Source organism: Tachyglossus aculeatus, chromosome 4 (genome assembly GCF_015852505.1).
Source record: "Tachyglossus aculeatus isolate mTacAcu1 chromosome 4, mTacAcu1.pri, whole genome shotgun sequence".
Classification (NCBI taxonomy): Eukaryota; Metazoa; Chordata; class Mammalia; order Monotremata; family Tachyglossidae; genus Tachyglossus; species Tachyglossus aculeatus.
This window is the reverse complement of record NC_052069.1, coordinates 500,455-518,701: the sequence shown is the minus strand read 5'-3', so window position 1 is coordinate 518,701 and position 18,247 is coordinate 500,455. Positions and strand designations below refer to the sequence as shown.

The following is an 18,247-nucleotide window of genomic DNA, read 5'->3' as shown; positions in this document are numbered from 1 at the left end:
AGTAATAAATACGTACAACCATATATACGTATATACAGGTGCTGTGGGGAGGGAAGGAGGTAAGATGGGGGGGATGGAGAGGGGGACGAGGGGGAGAGGAAGGAAGGGGCTCAGTCTGGGAAGGCCTCCTGGAGGAGGTGAGCTCTCAGCAGGGCCTTGAAGGGAGGCAGAGAGCTAGCTTGGTGGATGGGCAGAGCGAGGGCATTCCAGGCCCGGGGGAAAATTTTATCTTAGCACTCTTAGGTGATCTATTCCAAACCCTCCTTGGTATTTACAATCTTTTTTCAACTCTCATACCAGAGGGGGGATTAGAACCCAGGCCTCCAACCTTTCAAGGCTGTTACTTTCCCTCTGAGCCACCACAGGCCTCACAATACCATCAGAGAAGCAGCGTGGCTCAGTGGAAAGAGCCCGGGCTCGGGAGTCAGAGGTCATGGGTTCAAATCCCGGCTCCTCCTAGCGGGTAGAGCCATGGACCTGAAATCAGAAGGAACTGGCTTCTAATCCCATTTCCGCCACATGTTTGCAGTGTGACCTCGGGCAAGTCATTTTGTATATTTTACTTGTACATATCCTATTTATTTTATTTTGTTAATATGTTTGGTTTTGTTCTGTCTCCCCCTTCTAGACTGTGAGCCCACTGTTGGGTAGGGACCGTCTCTAGATGTTGCCAACTTGTACTTCCCAAGCGCTTAGTACAGCGCTCTGCACACAGTAAGCGCTCAATAAATACGATTGATTGATTGATTGATTTTAATTCTCTGGGCCTCACTTTCCTCATCTGTAAAATGGGGATTGAGACTTGTAAGCCCCTTGTGGGACAGGGATTGGGTCCAACCTGATTAGCTTGTATCTACCTCAGCGCTTAGAACAGTGCTTGACACATAGTCAGCACATAGAACAGTGCTTGACATGTAATAAGTGGTGACATGTAGTAGTCATGGGTTCAAATCCCGGCTCCGCCACTTGTCAGCTGTGTGACTTTGGGCAAGTCACTTAACATCTCGGTGCCTCAGTTCCCTCATCTGTAAAATGGGGATTAAGACTATGAGTCCCATGTGGGACAACTTAATCACCTTGTATTCTCCCCAGCGCTTAGAACAGTGCTTTGCACATAGTAAGCGCTTAACAAGTGCCATCATTAGTAATAAGAATTTAGCAAATCCCACGATCATCATTACTGTTATTATATGCTGCCAACTTGTACTTCCCAAGTGCTTAGTACAGTGCTCTGCACACAGTAAGTGCTCAATAAATGCGATTGATTGAATGAATGAATGAATGAATGAATATTATCAGTAATTATAATATTAATAGAGTTGGTGGACCTGTTCCCTGCCCACAAGGAGATGACAGTGTAGAGGGGGAAAGAAAATCTGTAAACTGACTTGCCTCTCCTTTATCTGATAATGCTGTTGGTTCCAGGGCCGTATTTATAGGCAGGCTCTGATGGACGGGATTGATGTGTTCCTTCCTTCATTCATTCATTCAGTTGTATTTATTGAGCGCTTACTGTGTGCAGAGCACTGGACTAAGCACTTGGGAAATACAAGTTGGCAACATATAGAGACGGTCCCCGCCCAACAGTGGGCTCACAGTCTAGAAGGGGGAGACAGAGAACAAAACATATTAACAAAATCAAATAAATAGAATAAATAGGTACAAATAAAATAAATAGAGTAATTCATTCACTCATTCAATCGTATTTATTGAGTGTTTACTGTGTTTAGAACACTGTACTAAGAGCTTGGGAAGTACAGTTGGCAACATATAGAGATGGTCCCTGCCCAACAGTGGGCTCACAGTCTAGAAGGGGGAGACAGAGAACAAAACATATTAACAAAATAAAATAAATAGAATAAATAGGTACAAATAAAATAAATAGAGTCATTCATTCATTCAATCGTATTTATTGAGCGCTTACTGTGTGCAGAGCACTGTACTAAGCGCTTGGGAAGTACAAGTTGGCAACATATAGAGATGGTCCCTACCCAACAGGGGGCTCACAGTCTAGAAGGGGGAGACAGAGAACAAAACATATTAACAAAATAAAATAAATAGAATAAATATGTACAAATAAAATAAATAAATAGAGTAATAAATACGTACAAACATATATACATATATACAGGTGCTGTGGGGAGGAGAAGGAGGTAAGGCGGGGGGCGATGGGGAGGGGGGAGGAAAATAATCCCTAAGGCGGACCTTCCGGATAGTGACATCCAAACCCAGTCATCCCATTAACTTTCCCTGTGCGGTGGGCGGTGGTTTTCCCGGGCTCCCCAGGCTCCACCATCTCGGAGTGAAGCGGGATCTTCCGTCAGTGCCTTTATAGGATATACCTGTATATATGTATATATGTTTGTACATATTTATTCCTCTATTTATTTTACTTGTACATATCTATTCTATTTATTTTATTTTGTTAGTATGTTTGGTTTTGTTCTCTGTCTCCCCCTTTTAGACTGTGAGCCCACTGTTGGGTAGGGACTGTCTCTATATGTTGCCAACTTGTATTTCCCAAGCGCTTAGTACAGTGCTCTGCACACAGTAAGCACTCAATAAATACGATTGATGATGATGATGATGATGATTGGGTCCGGCTGTCGGCGAGGCTGTCCGGCCAGCCCCCTGCTTCCCAGCCTCGAGCTTGCGTTTCCTGCTCTGCTTTTTCATCGCACTAATTGTGACTTTTTTTTAATGGTGGTTGTTAAATGCTCACTACGTCAGTGCCTAATAAATGCTGATTAAGAGAAGAGAAGCAGCATGGCTTAGTGGAAAGACCGCAGGCTTGGGAGTCAGAGGCCGTGGGTTCTAATCCCGGCTCTGCCACTTGTCCCCTGTGTGACTTGGGACAAGTCACTTCACTTCTCTGGGCCTCAGTTACCTCATCTGTAAAATGGGGATTAATAATAATGATGATGGCATTTATTAAGCGCTTACTATGTGCAAAGCACTGTTCTAAGTGCTGGGGAGGTTACAAAGTGAGCAGGTTGTCCCACGGGTCACTCACAGTCTTAACCCCCATTTTACAGATGAGGGAACTGAGGCACAAAGAAGTTAAGAGACTTGCCCAAAGTCACACAGCTGACAATTGGCGGAGCCAGGATTTGAACCTAAGACCTCTGACTCCAAAGCCCGGGCTCTTTCCACTGAGCCACACTGTTTCTCTGTGGCTGTGAGCCCCATGTGGGACAACCCGATAAACTTGTATCTATCCCAGTGCTTAGAACAGTGCTTGGCACATAGTAAGTGCTTAACAAATACCATTATAATAATAATAATAATAATAATAATAATAATAATAATATAATGGCATTTGTTAAGCGCTTACTATGTGCAGATCACTGTTGTAAGCGCTGGGGGGGATACAAGGTGATCAAGTTGTCCCACATGGGGCTCACAGTCTTAATCTCCATTTTACAGATGAGGTAACTGAGGCTCAGAGAAGTTGTGACTTGCCTAAGGTCACACATAATAATTAGTGATAATTATTATTATTATTATTATTATTATTATTATTATGTGCCGGGGCCTTTACCAAGCACTGGGGTAGATACAAGATTCTTAGGTTGGACAGAATCCCTGGTCCCACAGGGGGCTAAGTCTAAGTAGGAAGGAGTAGGGCTTAACTAGACTGCGAGCCCACTGTTGGGTAGGGACCGTCTCTAAATGTTGCCAACTTGTACTTCCCAAGCGCTTAGTACAGTGCCCTGCACACAGTAAGCGCCCAATAAATACGATTGATTGATTTAATCCCCCTTTTACAGGTGAGGAAACTGAGGCACAGAGGAGTAAAGTGACTTGCCCACACAGCAGGCGAGTGGCAGAGCCGAGATTAGAACCCAGGTCCTCTGACTTCCGGTGTCGTGCCCTTTCCACTAGACAACAGTGCTTATCTTGAACAAGTTATTAATTCAACCCTCCCTCCTGCCCCCCTGCTAGATGGGGTACTGGGGTCGTGGTGTTGGGAGCGGCACAGTGTAGCCTAGTGGATAGAGCACAGGCCTGGGAATGCTGTGTGACCTTGGGCAAGTCGTTTCACTTCTCTGGGCCTCAGTTCCCTCATCTGTAAAATGGGGGTGAAGACTGGGAGCCCGCTGTGGGACAGGGACTGTGCGCAACCTGATTAGCTTGTATCCACCCCAGTGCTTACTAATAATAATAGTAAGTGACCTTGGGCAAGTCACTTAACTTCTCTGAGCCTCAGTTACCTCATCTGTAAAATGGGGATTAAGACTGTGAGCCCCACGTGGGACAACCTGATCACTTTGCATCCCCCCAAGCGCTTAGAACAGTGCTTTGCACATAGTAAGCGCTTAACAAATGCCAACATTATAATAATAATAATGGCGTTTATTAAGCACTTACTATGTGCAAAGCACCATTCTAAGCGCTGGGGAAGTTACAAGGTGATCAGGTTGTCCCACTGGGGGGCTCACAGTCAATCCCCATTTTACAGATGAGGCCACTGAGGCCCAGAGAAGTTTAGTGACGTGCCCAAAGTCACACAGCTGACAGTTGGCGGAGCCAGGATTCGAACCCGTGACCACTGACTCCAAAGCCCGGGCTCTTTCCACTGAGCCGGTACAGTACCTGGCCCAAGGTAAGCGCTTAACAAATAGCACAAATTATTATTGTTGTTATTATTTTTATGAAGCAGATGATGGGCTGCCCTGTCGCTGTAGAGTACCCATGCTGTACTCCCTTTTAGACTGTGAGCCCACTGTTGGGTAGGGACCGTCTCTATATGTTGCCAACTTGGACTTCCCAAGCGCTTAGTACAGTGCTCTGCACACAGTAAGCGCTCAATAAATACAATTGATTGATTGATTGCTGTGTTTCTTTGTCTGTCAGCGGCCTCCCATTGAGCTACCGAAGCGCTTCAGAGGTGCGGCCGCGGTGGAGTCATGAGAAGCAGCGTGGCTCAGCGGAAAGAGCCTGGGCTTGGGAGTCAGAGGTCGTGGGTTCTAATCCTGGCCCCGCCACTTGTCAGCTGTGTGACCTTGGGCAAATCCCTTAACTTCTCTGTGCCTCAGTTACCTCATCTGGAAAATGGGATTAAGACTGTGAGCCGCATGCGGGACAACCTGATTTCCTTGTATCTACTGTGGCTCAGTGGAAAGAGCCCGGGCTTGGGAGTCAGAGGTCATGGGTTCAAATCCCGGCTCCGCCACTTGTCAGCTGTGTGACTTTGGGCAAGTCACTTCACTTCTCTCTATTCTATTTATTTTATTTTGTTAGTATGTTTGGTTTTGTTCTCTGTGTCCCCCTTCTAGACTGTGAGCCCACTGTTGGGTAGGACTGTATATGTTGCCAACTTGTACTTCCCAAGCGCTTAGTACAGTGCTCTGCACACAGTAAGCGCTCAATAAATACGATTGATTGATTCTCTGGGACTCAGTTACCTCATCTGTAAAATGGGGATTAAGATTATGAGTCCTACATGGGACAACCTGATCACCTTGTATCCTCCACAGTGCTTAGAACAGTGCTTGGCACAGAGTAAGTGCTTAACAAATACCAAAATTATTATTATTATTATTGTTACTACCCCAGTGCTTAGAACAGTGCTTGGCACATAGTAAGCGCTTAACTCTGCACACAGTGAGCGCTCAATAAATACGATTGAATGAATCATCATTATTATAATACAACAGACTTGGTAAGTCAAGTAAACAGGCATTAATATAAAAAAATAGCCCTCGAGCAGCTGACAGTCTACTGTGTGCCAAGCACTGTACTAACTGTTGGGGAGCGTTCAACAGAGAAGCAGCGTGGCTCAGTGGAAAGAGCGTGGGCTTGGGAGTCAGAGGTCATGGGTTCGAATCCCGGCTGCAGCACTTGTCAGCTGTGTGACTTTGGACAAGTCACAACTTCTGCGTGCCTCGGTTACCTCATCTGTAAAATGGGGATTAAGAACGTGAGCCCCACGTGGGACAACCCGATTACCTTGTATCTCCCCCAGTGCTTAGGACAGTGCTTGGCACATAGTAAGTGCTTAACAGATGCCATTATTATTATTATTACGATATTATACGATACCAAACGCTCCCAAGTGCTTAGTACAGAGCTGTGCCCAAGGTAAATGCTCAGTAATACCAGTGATTGATTGATTTATTCATCTTACTTGTAGTTTATTCTAGCATTTGTTTCCTCCTGTGGAGTGCAAACTCCTGGAGGGCAGGGAACATGTCAACTAACTCTATTTTAATAGTCTCCCCAATCCTTAGTACAATTCCCTGCCCAGAGTATGCATTCCAACTTGTACTTCCCAAGCGCTTAGTCCAGTGCTCTGCACACAGTAAGTGCTCAATAAATCCGATTGAATTCATTCATTCATTCATTCATTCAACTCATTCACCTGTTTTTAGACTGTGAGCCCACTGTTGGGTAGGGACTGTCTCTATATGTTGCCAATTTATACTTCCCAAGCGCTTAGTACAGTGCTCTGCACATAGTAAGTGCTCAATAAATACGATTGATGATGATGATTTATTGAGTGCTTACTGTGTGCAGAGCACTGTCCTGAGCGCTTGGGAAGTACAATTCAGCAACAAATACAGAAAATCCCCGCCCACAACGGCTTCACGGTCTCTAGAAGGGAGGAGACAGACATCCAAGAGGCATCAATAGAAATAAATAGAATTATAGATATATAGACATCATTAATAAAAGTAAATAGAATTATGATTTGATTAGAGCCCTGGAAAGATGGAACGTGACAATGCAACAAGGAACAGCCTCTTTGTGCGAACAATCTGAGCGGGACAGTTGGCTTTTCCAGGCACACGTGCGCTCACTCACAGGTGAATTTTTCACTCGCTCATTCGTATTTATTGAGCCCTAACTGTGTGCAGAGCACTGTACTAAGCGCTTGGAAAGTACAGTTTGGCAACAAATAGAGACAATCCCTGCCCAACAACGGGCTCACAGTCTAGAAGCTGGGGGACAGACAACGAATCAAAACAAGTAGGCAGGCATCGATAACATCAATATAAATAAATAGAATTATAGATATATACACATCATATCGAAGCCACATCTCCTCCAGGAGGCCTTCCCTGACTAAACCCACACATTTCCTCTTCTCCCACTCCCTTCTGCGTCACCCCTGCGCTAGAATTTGCACCATTTAATCGCCCTACCCTCAACCCCACAGCACTTACGTGGAGCAACAGCGTGGAAAGAGCACGGCCTATGGAGTCAGAGGTCATGGGTTCAAATCCTGGCTCCGCCACTTGTCAGCTGTGTGACCTTGGGAAAGTCACTTAACTTCTCTGGTGCTCAGTTACCTCATCTGTAAAATAGGGATTAAGACTGGGAGCCCCCCGGGGGACAATCTGATCACCTTGTAATAATAATAATAATAATAATAATAATAATGGCATTTATTAAGCGCTTACTATGTGCAAAGCACTGTTCTAAGCACTGGGGAGGTTACAGGGTGATCAGGTTGTCCCCCGGGGGGCTCACAGTCTTTATCCCCATTTTACAGTTGAGGGAACTGAGGCCCAGAGAAGTGAAGTGACTTGTCCAAAATCACATGGCTGACAAGTGGCGGAGGTGGCATTTGAACCCATGACCTCTGACTCCAAAGCCCATGCTCTTTCCACTGAGCCAGGCTGCTTCTTGTAATCTTCCCAGCTCTTAGAACAGTGCTTTGCACATAGTAAGCACTTAATAAATGCCATTATTATTATTATTATGTCCATAATTTATTCATATTAATGCCCATCTCCCCCTCTATATTGTAAGCTCACTGTGGGTAGGAAGCGTGTTTCCCAACATCTTCTAGACTCTGAGCCCGTTGTTGGGTAGGGACCGTCTCTATATGTTCCCGATTTGTACTTCCCAAGTGCTTAGTACAGTGCTCTGCACATAGTAAGTGCTCAATAAATGCAATTGAATGAATGAATGAATGGTTCATTGCACTTTCCCAAGCACTTAGTACAGTGCCCTGCACACAGTAAGGGCTCAATAAATATGATTGATTGATTCTTTGAATACAGAAGGACAACTAACCATTAGATGTTCCATTACTATTAATTATCAATAATAATAATCATTGTGGTATTTGATAAACGCTTACTATGTGCCAAGCACTGTACTGGGCGCTGGGGTGGGTACAGGCAAACTGCATTGGACACAGTCCTTGTCCCATGTGGGGTTCACAATCTCAGTCCCCATTGTGCAGATGAGGTAACTGAGGCACAGAGAAGTGAAGTGACTTGCCTAAGGCCACACAGCGGACAAGTGGTGGGGGTCAGATTATCGGGTTGCATCCTGAGCAGGCCCGGATAAAACGGGGTGTCCTTTGAGGGAATCGAGTTTATTGTTTTGTTGTCTGTCTCCCCATTCTAGACTGTGAGCCCGTTGTTGGGTAGGGACCGCCTCTGTATGTTGCCGACTTCATCATCATCATAATCAATCGTATTTATTGAGCGCTTACTGTGTGCAGAGCACTGTACTAAGCACTTGGGTAGTACAAGTTGGCAACGTATAGAGACAGTCCCTACCCAACAATGGGCTCACAGTCTAGAACGGGGAGACAGAGAACAAAACCAAACATACCAACGAAATAAAATAAATAGAATAGATATGTACAAGTAAAATAAATAAATAAATAGAGTAACAAATATGTACAAATATATATATATATATATATATATATATATATATATACAGGTACTTGTACTTCCTAAGCGCTTAGTACAGTGCTCTGCACACAGTAAGTGCTCAATAAATACGACTGACTGACTGAATGAATGAATGAATGAGGCTGAGCTCATATGCCCCCGCCGCCGACTCCGTATGTAAGGACAGCGAGGTTGCGAAGCGAATCGTGGAATATTTCCCAGCCTGATTCCAGGACTGTTTCCCAGCAGACCACGTGAGTCAATTCCCAGCAGAGTTTCTGGAAACCGTTCCGGGCAGTAGAAAGATCGGAGGCTTCTCGTCACCGGGCGATGGGATGCGGGACACAAAAATGGGGAATTGTCCCAGCCCCGCATGGCCTGGTGGTTCTGAATCCATTCCTGGGGGCTTGAGTAATAGTGATGGCATCTTTTAAGTGCTTACTATGTGCAAAGCAATCAATCAATCAGTCGTATTTATTGAGCGCTTCCTGTGTGCAGAGCACTGTACTAAGCGCTTGGGAAGTCCAAGTTGGCAACATATAGAGACAGTCCCTACCCAATAGCGGGCTCACAGTCTAAAAGCACTGTTTTAAGCACCGGCGAGGTTACAAGGTGATCAGGTTGTCTCACGGGGGGGCTCACGGTCTTAACCCCCATTTTACAGATGAGGGAACTGAGGCCCAGAGAAGTGAAGTGACTTGCCCAAAGTCACACAGCTGACAAGTGGTGGAGCCGGGATTTGAACCCATGACCTCTGACTCCAAAGCCCGGGCTCTTTCCAGTGAGCCACGATGCTTCTCCCGTCTCTTGAAGAGACAAGCAGCTTGGCGTAGTGGACAGAGCACGGGCCTGGCAATTAGAAGGTCATGGGTTTTAATGGTGGCATTTGTTAAGCGCTTACTATGTGCAAAGCACTGTTCTAAGCGCTGGGGTAAATGCAAGGTGATCAGATTGTCCCATGTGGCGCTCACAGTCTTAATCCCCATTTTACAGATGAAGGCACTGAGGCCCAGAGAAGTGAAGTGACTTGCCCCAGGTCACTCAGCAGGTCATGGGTTTTAATCCTGGCTCCACCACTGGACAGCTGTGTGACCTTGGGAAAGTCACTTCACTTTTCTGGGCCTCAGTCCCCTTATCTGTGAAATGGGGGGTTGAGACCGTGAGCCCCTTGTGGGACAGGGATCGGATCCAACCTGACTCGATTGTATCCGTCCCAGTGCTCAGTAGAGTGCCTGGCAGAAAGTAAGTGCTTTGCAAATACCACAATTATTATTATTTTATTATTATTATTATTAATAGAGAATGGGCTGGTTCATCAGTCTCTGAAGGGGGATGAATCGGACTGGTGAGGGGCTCGGGTGAAATAACTGTGGTGAAAAGGGTCTCATCCCCCAGCCCCATGTCAGGGATTAGACCATCTTCTCTTTAAGAAGCAGGTGGCTCAGTGGATAGAGCCCGGTCTTTAGAATCAGAGGTCATGGGTTCAAATTCCGGCTCCGCCAACTGTCAGCTGTGTGACTTTGGGCAAGTCACTTCACTTCTCTGTGCTTCAGTTCCCTCATCTGTAAAATGGGGATTAAAACTGGGAGCCCCCGGTGGGGCAACCTGATCACCTTGTAACCTCCCCTGCGCTTAGAACAGTGCTTTGCATATAGTAAGCGCTTAACAAATACCATCATTATTATTATAATTATTTTATTTATTGAGCGCTTACTGTGTGCAGAGCACTGTACTAAGCACTTGGGAGAGTACAATAGAACAGTATGAGAGAGTTGGTGGTCCCATTCCCTGCCCACAACGAGCTTAAGTGTCATGTTCCTTGTGGGATCCTGACACCCAGAACTGGAAGAAAAATGCGGCGTTGCCTAGTGGATAGAGCCCGGGCCTGGGAATCAGAAGGACCTGGATTCTAATCCCGGCTCCGCCGCTTGTCTGCTGTGTGACCTTGGGCAAGTCATTTCACTGCTCTGGGCCTCAGTTATCTCATCTGTAAAATGGGGATTAAGACTGTGAACCCCACGTGGGACAGGGACTGTGTCCAATTTGATTAGTTGTAGCTACCCCAGTGCTTAGTACAGTGCGGGGCACATAGTGCTTAATAAATATCATAAGAAAGCACACTCAATTAAAGAGATTGCCCAGAGCTCACCTCCTCCAGGATGCCTTCCCAGACTGAGCCCCCTCCTTTCTCTCCCTCTCCTCCCCATCCCCATCCCCCCTGCCTTACCTCCTTCCCCTCCCCACAACACCTGTATATATGTATATACGTTTGTACAGATTTATTACTCTATTTTACTTGTACATATTTATTTTATTTTGTTAATATGTTTTGTTTTGTTGTCCCTCTCCCCCTTCTAGACTGTGAGCCCGCTGTTGGGTAGGGACCGTCTCTAGATGTTACCCAGGTGTACTTCCCAAGTGCCTAGTACAGTGCTCTGCACACAGTAAGCGCTCAATAAATACGATTGAATGAATAAATTAATGAATGTATTGCTGAGGAACAGGAAGTCAAGTTTGTGCATTGTGGAAGTAACTTAACAGCACTTAGACCAGTGTGTGGCACATTGTAAATGCTTAACAAATCAGTAATAATAATAATAATGGTGGCATTTAAGTGCTTACTATGTGCAAAGCACTGTTCTAAGCGCTGGGGTAAATACAAGGTGATCAGGTTGTCCCATGTGGGGCTCACAGTCTTAATCCCCATTTTACAGATGAAGGAACTGAGGCACAGAGAAGTGAAGTGACTTGCCCAAGGTCACACAGCAGACATGTCGGGGAGCTGGGATTAGAACCCATGGCCCCTGACTCCCAAGCCCAGGCTCTTTCCACCGAGCCACTGTCATAACTATAATTGTGGTTGAGCACTTATTATGTACCCTGCACTGTACTGAACTCTGTGGAGTAGATTCAAGATAATCAGATGGGACACTCGCTTTCTCTCAGACTGGGCTCACAGTCTCAAGAGGAAGGAGAACAGGTGTTGAATCCCCATTTTACAGATGAGAAAACCGAAACCCAGAGAAGTGAAGTGACTCACCCAAGGTCACAGAGCAGACGAGAGGCAGAGCGGTGATGACAACCCAGTTGCTGCAACTCCCCGGTCAATCAGTTGTATTTATTGAGCGCTTACTGTGTGCAGAGCACTGGACTCCAGGGTCTAGCTTAGAGTGACCTGTCATCATCATCATCAATCGTATTTATTGAGCGCTTACTGTGTGCAGGGCACTGTACTAAGCGCTTGGGAAGTACAAGTTGGCAACATATAGAGACAGTCCCTACCCAACAGTGGGCTCACAGTCTAAAAGACTGTCTAAAAGTCTAAGAGACTGTCCCCGCTCCAGCTCTCAATATGAATTGCCGACTCACCTTCCTTTTTGTTTGTTCTTTTGGTTTTTGTTGTTTTTTGGTTTTTTACTGGTATTCATCAAGCGCTTACTCTGTGCCAGGCACTGTATGGCGCTTTTATCAAGCTACTTAATAATAAACCCCTCCATCCTCTCCCCCTCCTCCCCCTCTCCATCCCCCCTGCCTTACCTCCTTCCCTTCCCCACAGCACCTGTATAGATGTATATATGTTTGTACAGATTTATTACTCTATTTATTTACTTATTTTATTTGTACATATTTATTCTAATTATTTTTTGTTAATATGTTTTGTTTTGTTCTCTGTCTCCCCCTTCTAGACTGTGAGCCCACTGTTGGGTAGGGACCATCTCTAGATGTTGCCAACTTGTACTTCCCAAGTGCTTAGTACAGTGCTGTGCACACAGTAAGCGCTCAATAAATACGATTGAATGAATGAATGAATGTATGTATGTTTGTACGTATTTATTACTCTATTTTACTTGTACATATTTATTCTATGTATTTTATTTTGTTAATATGTTTTGTTTTGTTCTCTGTCTCCCCCTTCTAGACTGTGAGCCCGCTGTTGGGTAGGGACCGTCTCTATATGTTGCCAACTTGTACTTCCCAAGCGCTTAGTACAGTGCTCTGCACACAGTAAGCGCTCAATAAATACGATTGAATGAATGAATGTATGTATGTTTGTACTTATTTATTACTCTATTTTACTTGCACATACTTATTCTATTTCTTTTATTTTGTTAATATGTTTTGTTTTGTTGTCTGTCTCCCCCTTATAGACTGAGAGCCCGCTGTTGGGTAGGGACCGTTTCTATATGTTGCCAACTTGTACTTCCCAAGCGCTTAGTACAGTGCTCTGCACACAGTAAGTGCTCAATAAATACAATTGATTGATTGATTGATTGATTGACTTAACTTCCTGTGCCTCAGTTCCCTCATCTGTAAAATGGGGGTGAAGACTGTGAGCCCCATCTGACACAACCTGATGACCTTGTATCTACCCCAGTGCTTAGAACAGTGCTTGGCACATAGTAAGCGCTTAACAAATACCAACATTATTATTACGTTTTATGTTTTATGATGTTTTTATTTTTTATGTTTTATTATGTTTATGATTATTATTATCTGGGAAGCAGGCCTTCCCAGACTGAGCCCCCTCCTTCCTCTCTGCCTCCTCCCCCTCCCCCCGGCCTTACTTCCTTCCCCTCCCCACAGCACCTGTATATATGTATATATGTTTGTAGGGATTTATTATTCTATTTATGTATTTATTTTACTTTTACATATTTATTCTATTTATTTTATTTTGTTAGTATGTTTTGTTTTGTTCTCTGTCTCCCCCGTCTAGACTGTGAGTCCGCTGTTGGGTAGGGACCGTCTCTATATGTTGCCGACTTGTACTTCCCAAGCGCTTAGTCCAGTGCTCTGCACACAGTAAGCGCTCAATAAATATGATTGAATGAATGAATGAATTATTATTATTAGTATTATTATTGCCATCTGAGTCTTTCACAGACTGGAGTAGGGGCTGATTTATTATTATTATTATTATTCATTTAATGGTATTTGTTAAGCACTTACTATGTGTTGGGCACTGTTGTAAGCATGGAGTAGATACAAAGTAATCAGGTTGGACAAAGTCCATGTCCCCCAATCTTAATTCCCATTTTCCAGATGAAGGAACTGAGGCCTAGAAAAGTGAAGTGACTTGCCCGAAGTCACACAGCCGAGTGGCAGAGCCAGAATCAGAACCCAGTTCATTCTGATTCCCAGGCCGGTGCTCTACGAACTAGGCCACCCTGCTTCATGCGTCACGCCGATAATAATGGTGGTATTTGTTAAGCGCTTACTCATCATCATCATCAATCGTATTTTTTGAGCGCTTACTATGTGCAGAGCACTGTACTAAGCGCTTGGAAAGTACAAATTGGCAACATATAGAGACAGTCCCTACCCAACAGTGGGCTCACAGTCTAAAAGGGGGAGACAGAGAACAAAACCAAACATACTAACAAAATAAAATAAATAGGATAGATATGTACAAGTAAAATAAATAAATAAATAGAGTAATAAATATGTACAAACATATATACATATATACAGGTGCTGTGGGGAAGGGAAAGAGGTAAGATGGGGGGATGGAGAGGGGGACGAGGGGGAGAGGAAGGAAGGGGCTCAGTCTGGGAAGGCCTCCTGGAGGAGGTGAGCTCTCAGCAGGGCCTTGAAGGGAGGAAGAGAGCTAGCTGGGCGGAGGGGCAGAGGGATTGGGGGCATTCCAGGCCCGGGGGAGGACGTGGGCCGGGGGTCGATGGTGGGACAGGCAAGAGCGAGGCCTAATGGTGAGGAGATTAGCAGCGGAGGAACGGAGGGTGTGGGCTGGGCTGGAGAAGGAGAGAAGGGAGGTGAGGTAGGAGGGGGCGAGGGGATGGACAGCCTTGAAGCCCAGGGTGAGGAGTTTCTGCCTGATGCGCAGATTGATTGGTAGCCACTGGAGATTTTTGAGGAGGGGAGTGATATGCCCAGAGCGTTTCTGGTCAAAGATAATCCGGGCAGCAGCATGAAGTATGGATTGAAGTGGAGAGAGACACGAGGATGGGAGATCAGAGAGAAGGCTGATGCAGTAGTCCAGACGGGATAGGATGAGAGCTTGAATGAGCAGGGTAGCGGTTGGGATGGAGAGGAAAGGGCGGATCTTGGCAATGTTGCGGAGCTGAGACCGGCAGGTTTTGGTGACGGCTTGGATGTGAGGGGTGAATGAGAGAGCGGAGTCGAGGATGACACCAAGGTTGCGGGCTTGTGAGACGGGAAGGATGGTAGTGCCGTCAACAGAGATGGGAAAGTCAGGGAGAGGGCAAGGTTTGGGAGGGAAGACAAGGAGTTCAGTCTTGGACATGTTGAGCTTTAGGTGGCGGGCAGACATCCAAATGGAGATGTCCTGAAGGCAGGAGGAGATGCGAGCCTGGAGAGAGGGGGAGAGAGCAGGGGCAGAGATGTAGATCTGGGTGTCATCAGCGTAGAGATGATAGTTGAAGCCGTGGGAGCGAATGAGGTCACCAAGGGAGTGCGTGTAGATCGAGAACAGAAGGGGACCAAGCACTGAACCTTGGGGAACCCCCACAGTGAGGGAATGGGAGGGGGAGGAGGAGCCTGCAAAAGAGACTGAGAAAGAACGACCGGAGAGGTAAGAGGAGAACCAGGAGAGGACGGAGTCTGTGAAGCCAAGGTCAGATAGCGTGTTGAGGAGAAGGGGGTGGTCCACAGTGTCAAAGGCAGCTGAGAGGTCGAGGAGGATTAGGACAGAGTAGGAGCCGTTGGATTTGGCAAGCAGGAGGTCACGGGTGACCTTTGAGAGGGCAGTTTCCGTGGAATGAAGGGGACAGAAGCCAGACTGGAGGGGGTCGAGGAGAGAGTTGTTGTTGAGGAATTCTAGGCAGCGCGTGTAGACAACTCGTTCAAGGAGTTTGGAAAGGAATGGTAGGAGGGATATGGGACGATAACTAGAAGGTGAGGTGAGGTCAAGAGAGGGTTTTTTTAGGATGGGAGAGACATGGGCATGTTTGAAGGCAGAGGGGAAGGAACCAGTGGAGAGTGAGCGGTTGAAGATGGAAGTTAAGGAGGGGAGAAGGGATGGAGCGAGAGATTTCATGAGATGAGAGGGAATGGGGTCAGAAGCACAGGTGGCCGGAGTAGCACTTGAGAGCTCCTCTGAGGACACTGCTGTTAATATGTTTTTTTTTGTTGTCTGTCTCCCCCTTCCAGACTGTGAGCCCACTGTTGGGTAGGGACCGTCTCTATACGTTGCCAACTTGTACTTCCCAAGCACTTAGTACAGTGCTCTGCACACAGTAAGTGCTCAATAAATTCCCTCCTACCTCACCTCCCTTCTCTCCTTCTCCAGCCCAGCCCGCACCCTCCGCTCCTCCGCCGCTAATCCCCTCACTGTACCTCGTTCTCACCTGTCCCGCCATCGACCCCCGGCCCACGTCATCCCCTGGGCCTGGAATGCCCCCAATCCCTCTGCCCATCTGCCAAGCTAGCTCTCTTCCTCCCTTTAAGGCCCTACTGAGAGCTCACCTCCTCCAGGAGGCCTTCCCAGAATGAGCCCCTTCCTTCCTCTCCCCCTCGTCCCCCTCTCCATCCTCCCCATCTTACCTCCTTCCCTTCCCCACAGCACCTGTATATATGTTTGTACATATTTATTACTCTATTTATTTATTTATTTTAGTTGTGCATATCTATTCTATTTATTTTATGTTGTTAGTATGTTTGGTTTTGTTCTCTGTCTCCCCCTTTTAGACTGTGAGCCCACTGTTGGGTAGGGACTGTCTCTATATGTTGCCAGTTTGTACTTCCCAAGCGCTTAGTACAGTGCTCTGCACATAGTAAGTGCTCAATAAATACGATTGATGATGATGATGATGATGATGATGAATAAATACGATTGAATGAATGAGGCTCAGAGAAGCTAAGTGACTTGCCCAAAGTCACACAGCTGACAAGTGGCAGAGCCGGGATTGGAACCCACGACCCCTGAATCCCAAGCCCCTGTTCTTTCCGCTAAGCCACGCTGCTGCTGATGGGAGTCCCGCGGGGAGCCCACTGTTGGGTAGGGACCGTCTCTATATGTTGCCGACCTGTACTTCCCAAGCGCTTAGTACAGTGCTGTGCACACAGTAAGCGCTCAATAAATACGATTGAATAAATGAATGATTCTTTAATTCTATTTGTTCTGAGGACTTGACACCCGTCCACATGTTTTGTTTTGTCGTCTGTCTCCCCCTTCTAGACTGTGAGCCCACTGTTGGGTAGGGATCGTCTCTATATGTTGACAGCTTGTACTTCCCAAGTGCTTAGTACAGTGCTCTGCACACAGTAAGCGCTCAATCATCATCATCATCAATCGTATTTATTGAGCGCTTACTGTGTGCAGAGCACTGTACTAAGCGCTTAGCACTGTACTAAGCGCTTAAGTGCGAATGAATTCGTACTTATTCATTCAATAAGTACGAATGAATGAATGAATGAATGAGAAACAAATAGGTGTCGTGCCTGTGGTGGCGGAGTTAGGCCTGGCTGGGTAGGGAACTCTGCCCTCTCAGTGGTTTGCCAACCTCGGCCACCCCCTTGCCTGGGAATTCCCTCCATGGTACCAGCTTTGGACAGAGGCGGCGGCGCCACGCGCCCTGAGGAGGCATCCCCTCTTCCCACAGGGCCAGTCCCCCCGCCCAGCGGAATCCATCCCGATCCGGAACGCGCCAGATGGGCCTGGGAAACCTAGCCCTCTGAGAGTCGACTGTTTCTGTTCCAGGATAACGTGCTGAACATCATCAACCAGATCATGGACGAATGCATCCCCCGGGAGCGAGCCAACAGGGACTTCTGCGTCAAGTTCCCGGAGGAGATCCGGCACGACAACCTGGCCGGACAGCTGTGGTTTGGAGCAGAGGTAGGCCACCCTTCTCCTCGCAGTCCATCCATCCGAGCTGGGTTCCCCCCGTGGCCGAGCCGGCCCCGGAAGCCAGGCCACGGGGAGCCTCGAACGAGGCCCCCAAAATAGTGTCCGAGTGACTCATGAGGGTGGAGGATGACACGCAAATTCGTGAAGCGTTCCATATTTTTCCAAGCTAGCTCTCTTCCTCCCTTCAAGGCCCTGCTGAGAGCTCACCTCCTCCAGGAGGCCTTCCCAGACTGAGCCCCTTCCTTCCTCTCCCCCTCGTCCCCCTCTCCATCCCCTCCATCTTACCTCCTTCCCTTCCCCACAGCACCTGTATATATGCATATATGTTTGTACATATTTATTACTCTATTTATTTATTTATTTTACTTGTACATAGCTATTCTATTTATTTTATTTTGTTAGTATGTTTCGTTTTGTTCTCTGTCTCCCCCTCTTAGACTGTGAGCCCAATGTTGGGTAGGGACTGTCTCTATATGTTGCCAATTTGTACTTCCCAAGCGCTTAGTACAGTGCTCTGCACATAGTAAGTGCTCAATAAATACGATTGATGATGATGATGATGATGAGGGAACTCCCAGACAGCGATTGACATTAGATTCTCAGGTCCTTTTGACTCCTAGCCTCGTGCTCTATCCAGTAGGTCACATTGCTTTCCCAACTTGTACTTCCCAAGCACTTAGTACAGTCTCTGCACACAATAAGCGCTCAATAAATACAATGGATTGAGTGACATTAGATTCTCAGGGTGGGGCTGTATCCACCAGGCCACACCACTCGTCAG

At 46.5% G+C, this 18,247-nt stretch overlaps 1 protein-coding gene across 2 annotated transcripts in view; it reads left to right on the top strand.

Annotated features, from left to right (window-relative positions):
- Positions 1-18,247, top strand: part of ZFYVE28 (zinc finger FYVE-type containing 28) — a 184,978-nt gene that overhangs the window by 90,683 nt on the left and 76,048 nt on the right. For both annotated transcript variants that reach the window (XM_038745215.1, XM_038745217.1), the window contains exon 3: positions 17,317-17,454. In XM_038745215.1, the coding sequence (XP_038601143.1) occupies positions 17,317-17,454 (138 nt within the window). The remainder of the gene's footprint in view (positions 1-17,316; positions 17,455-18,247) is intronic.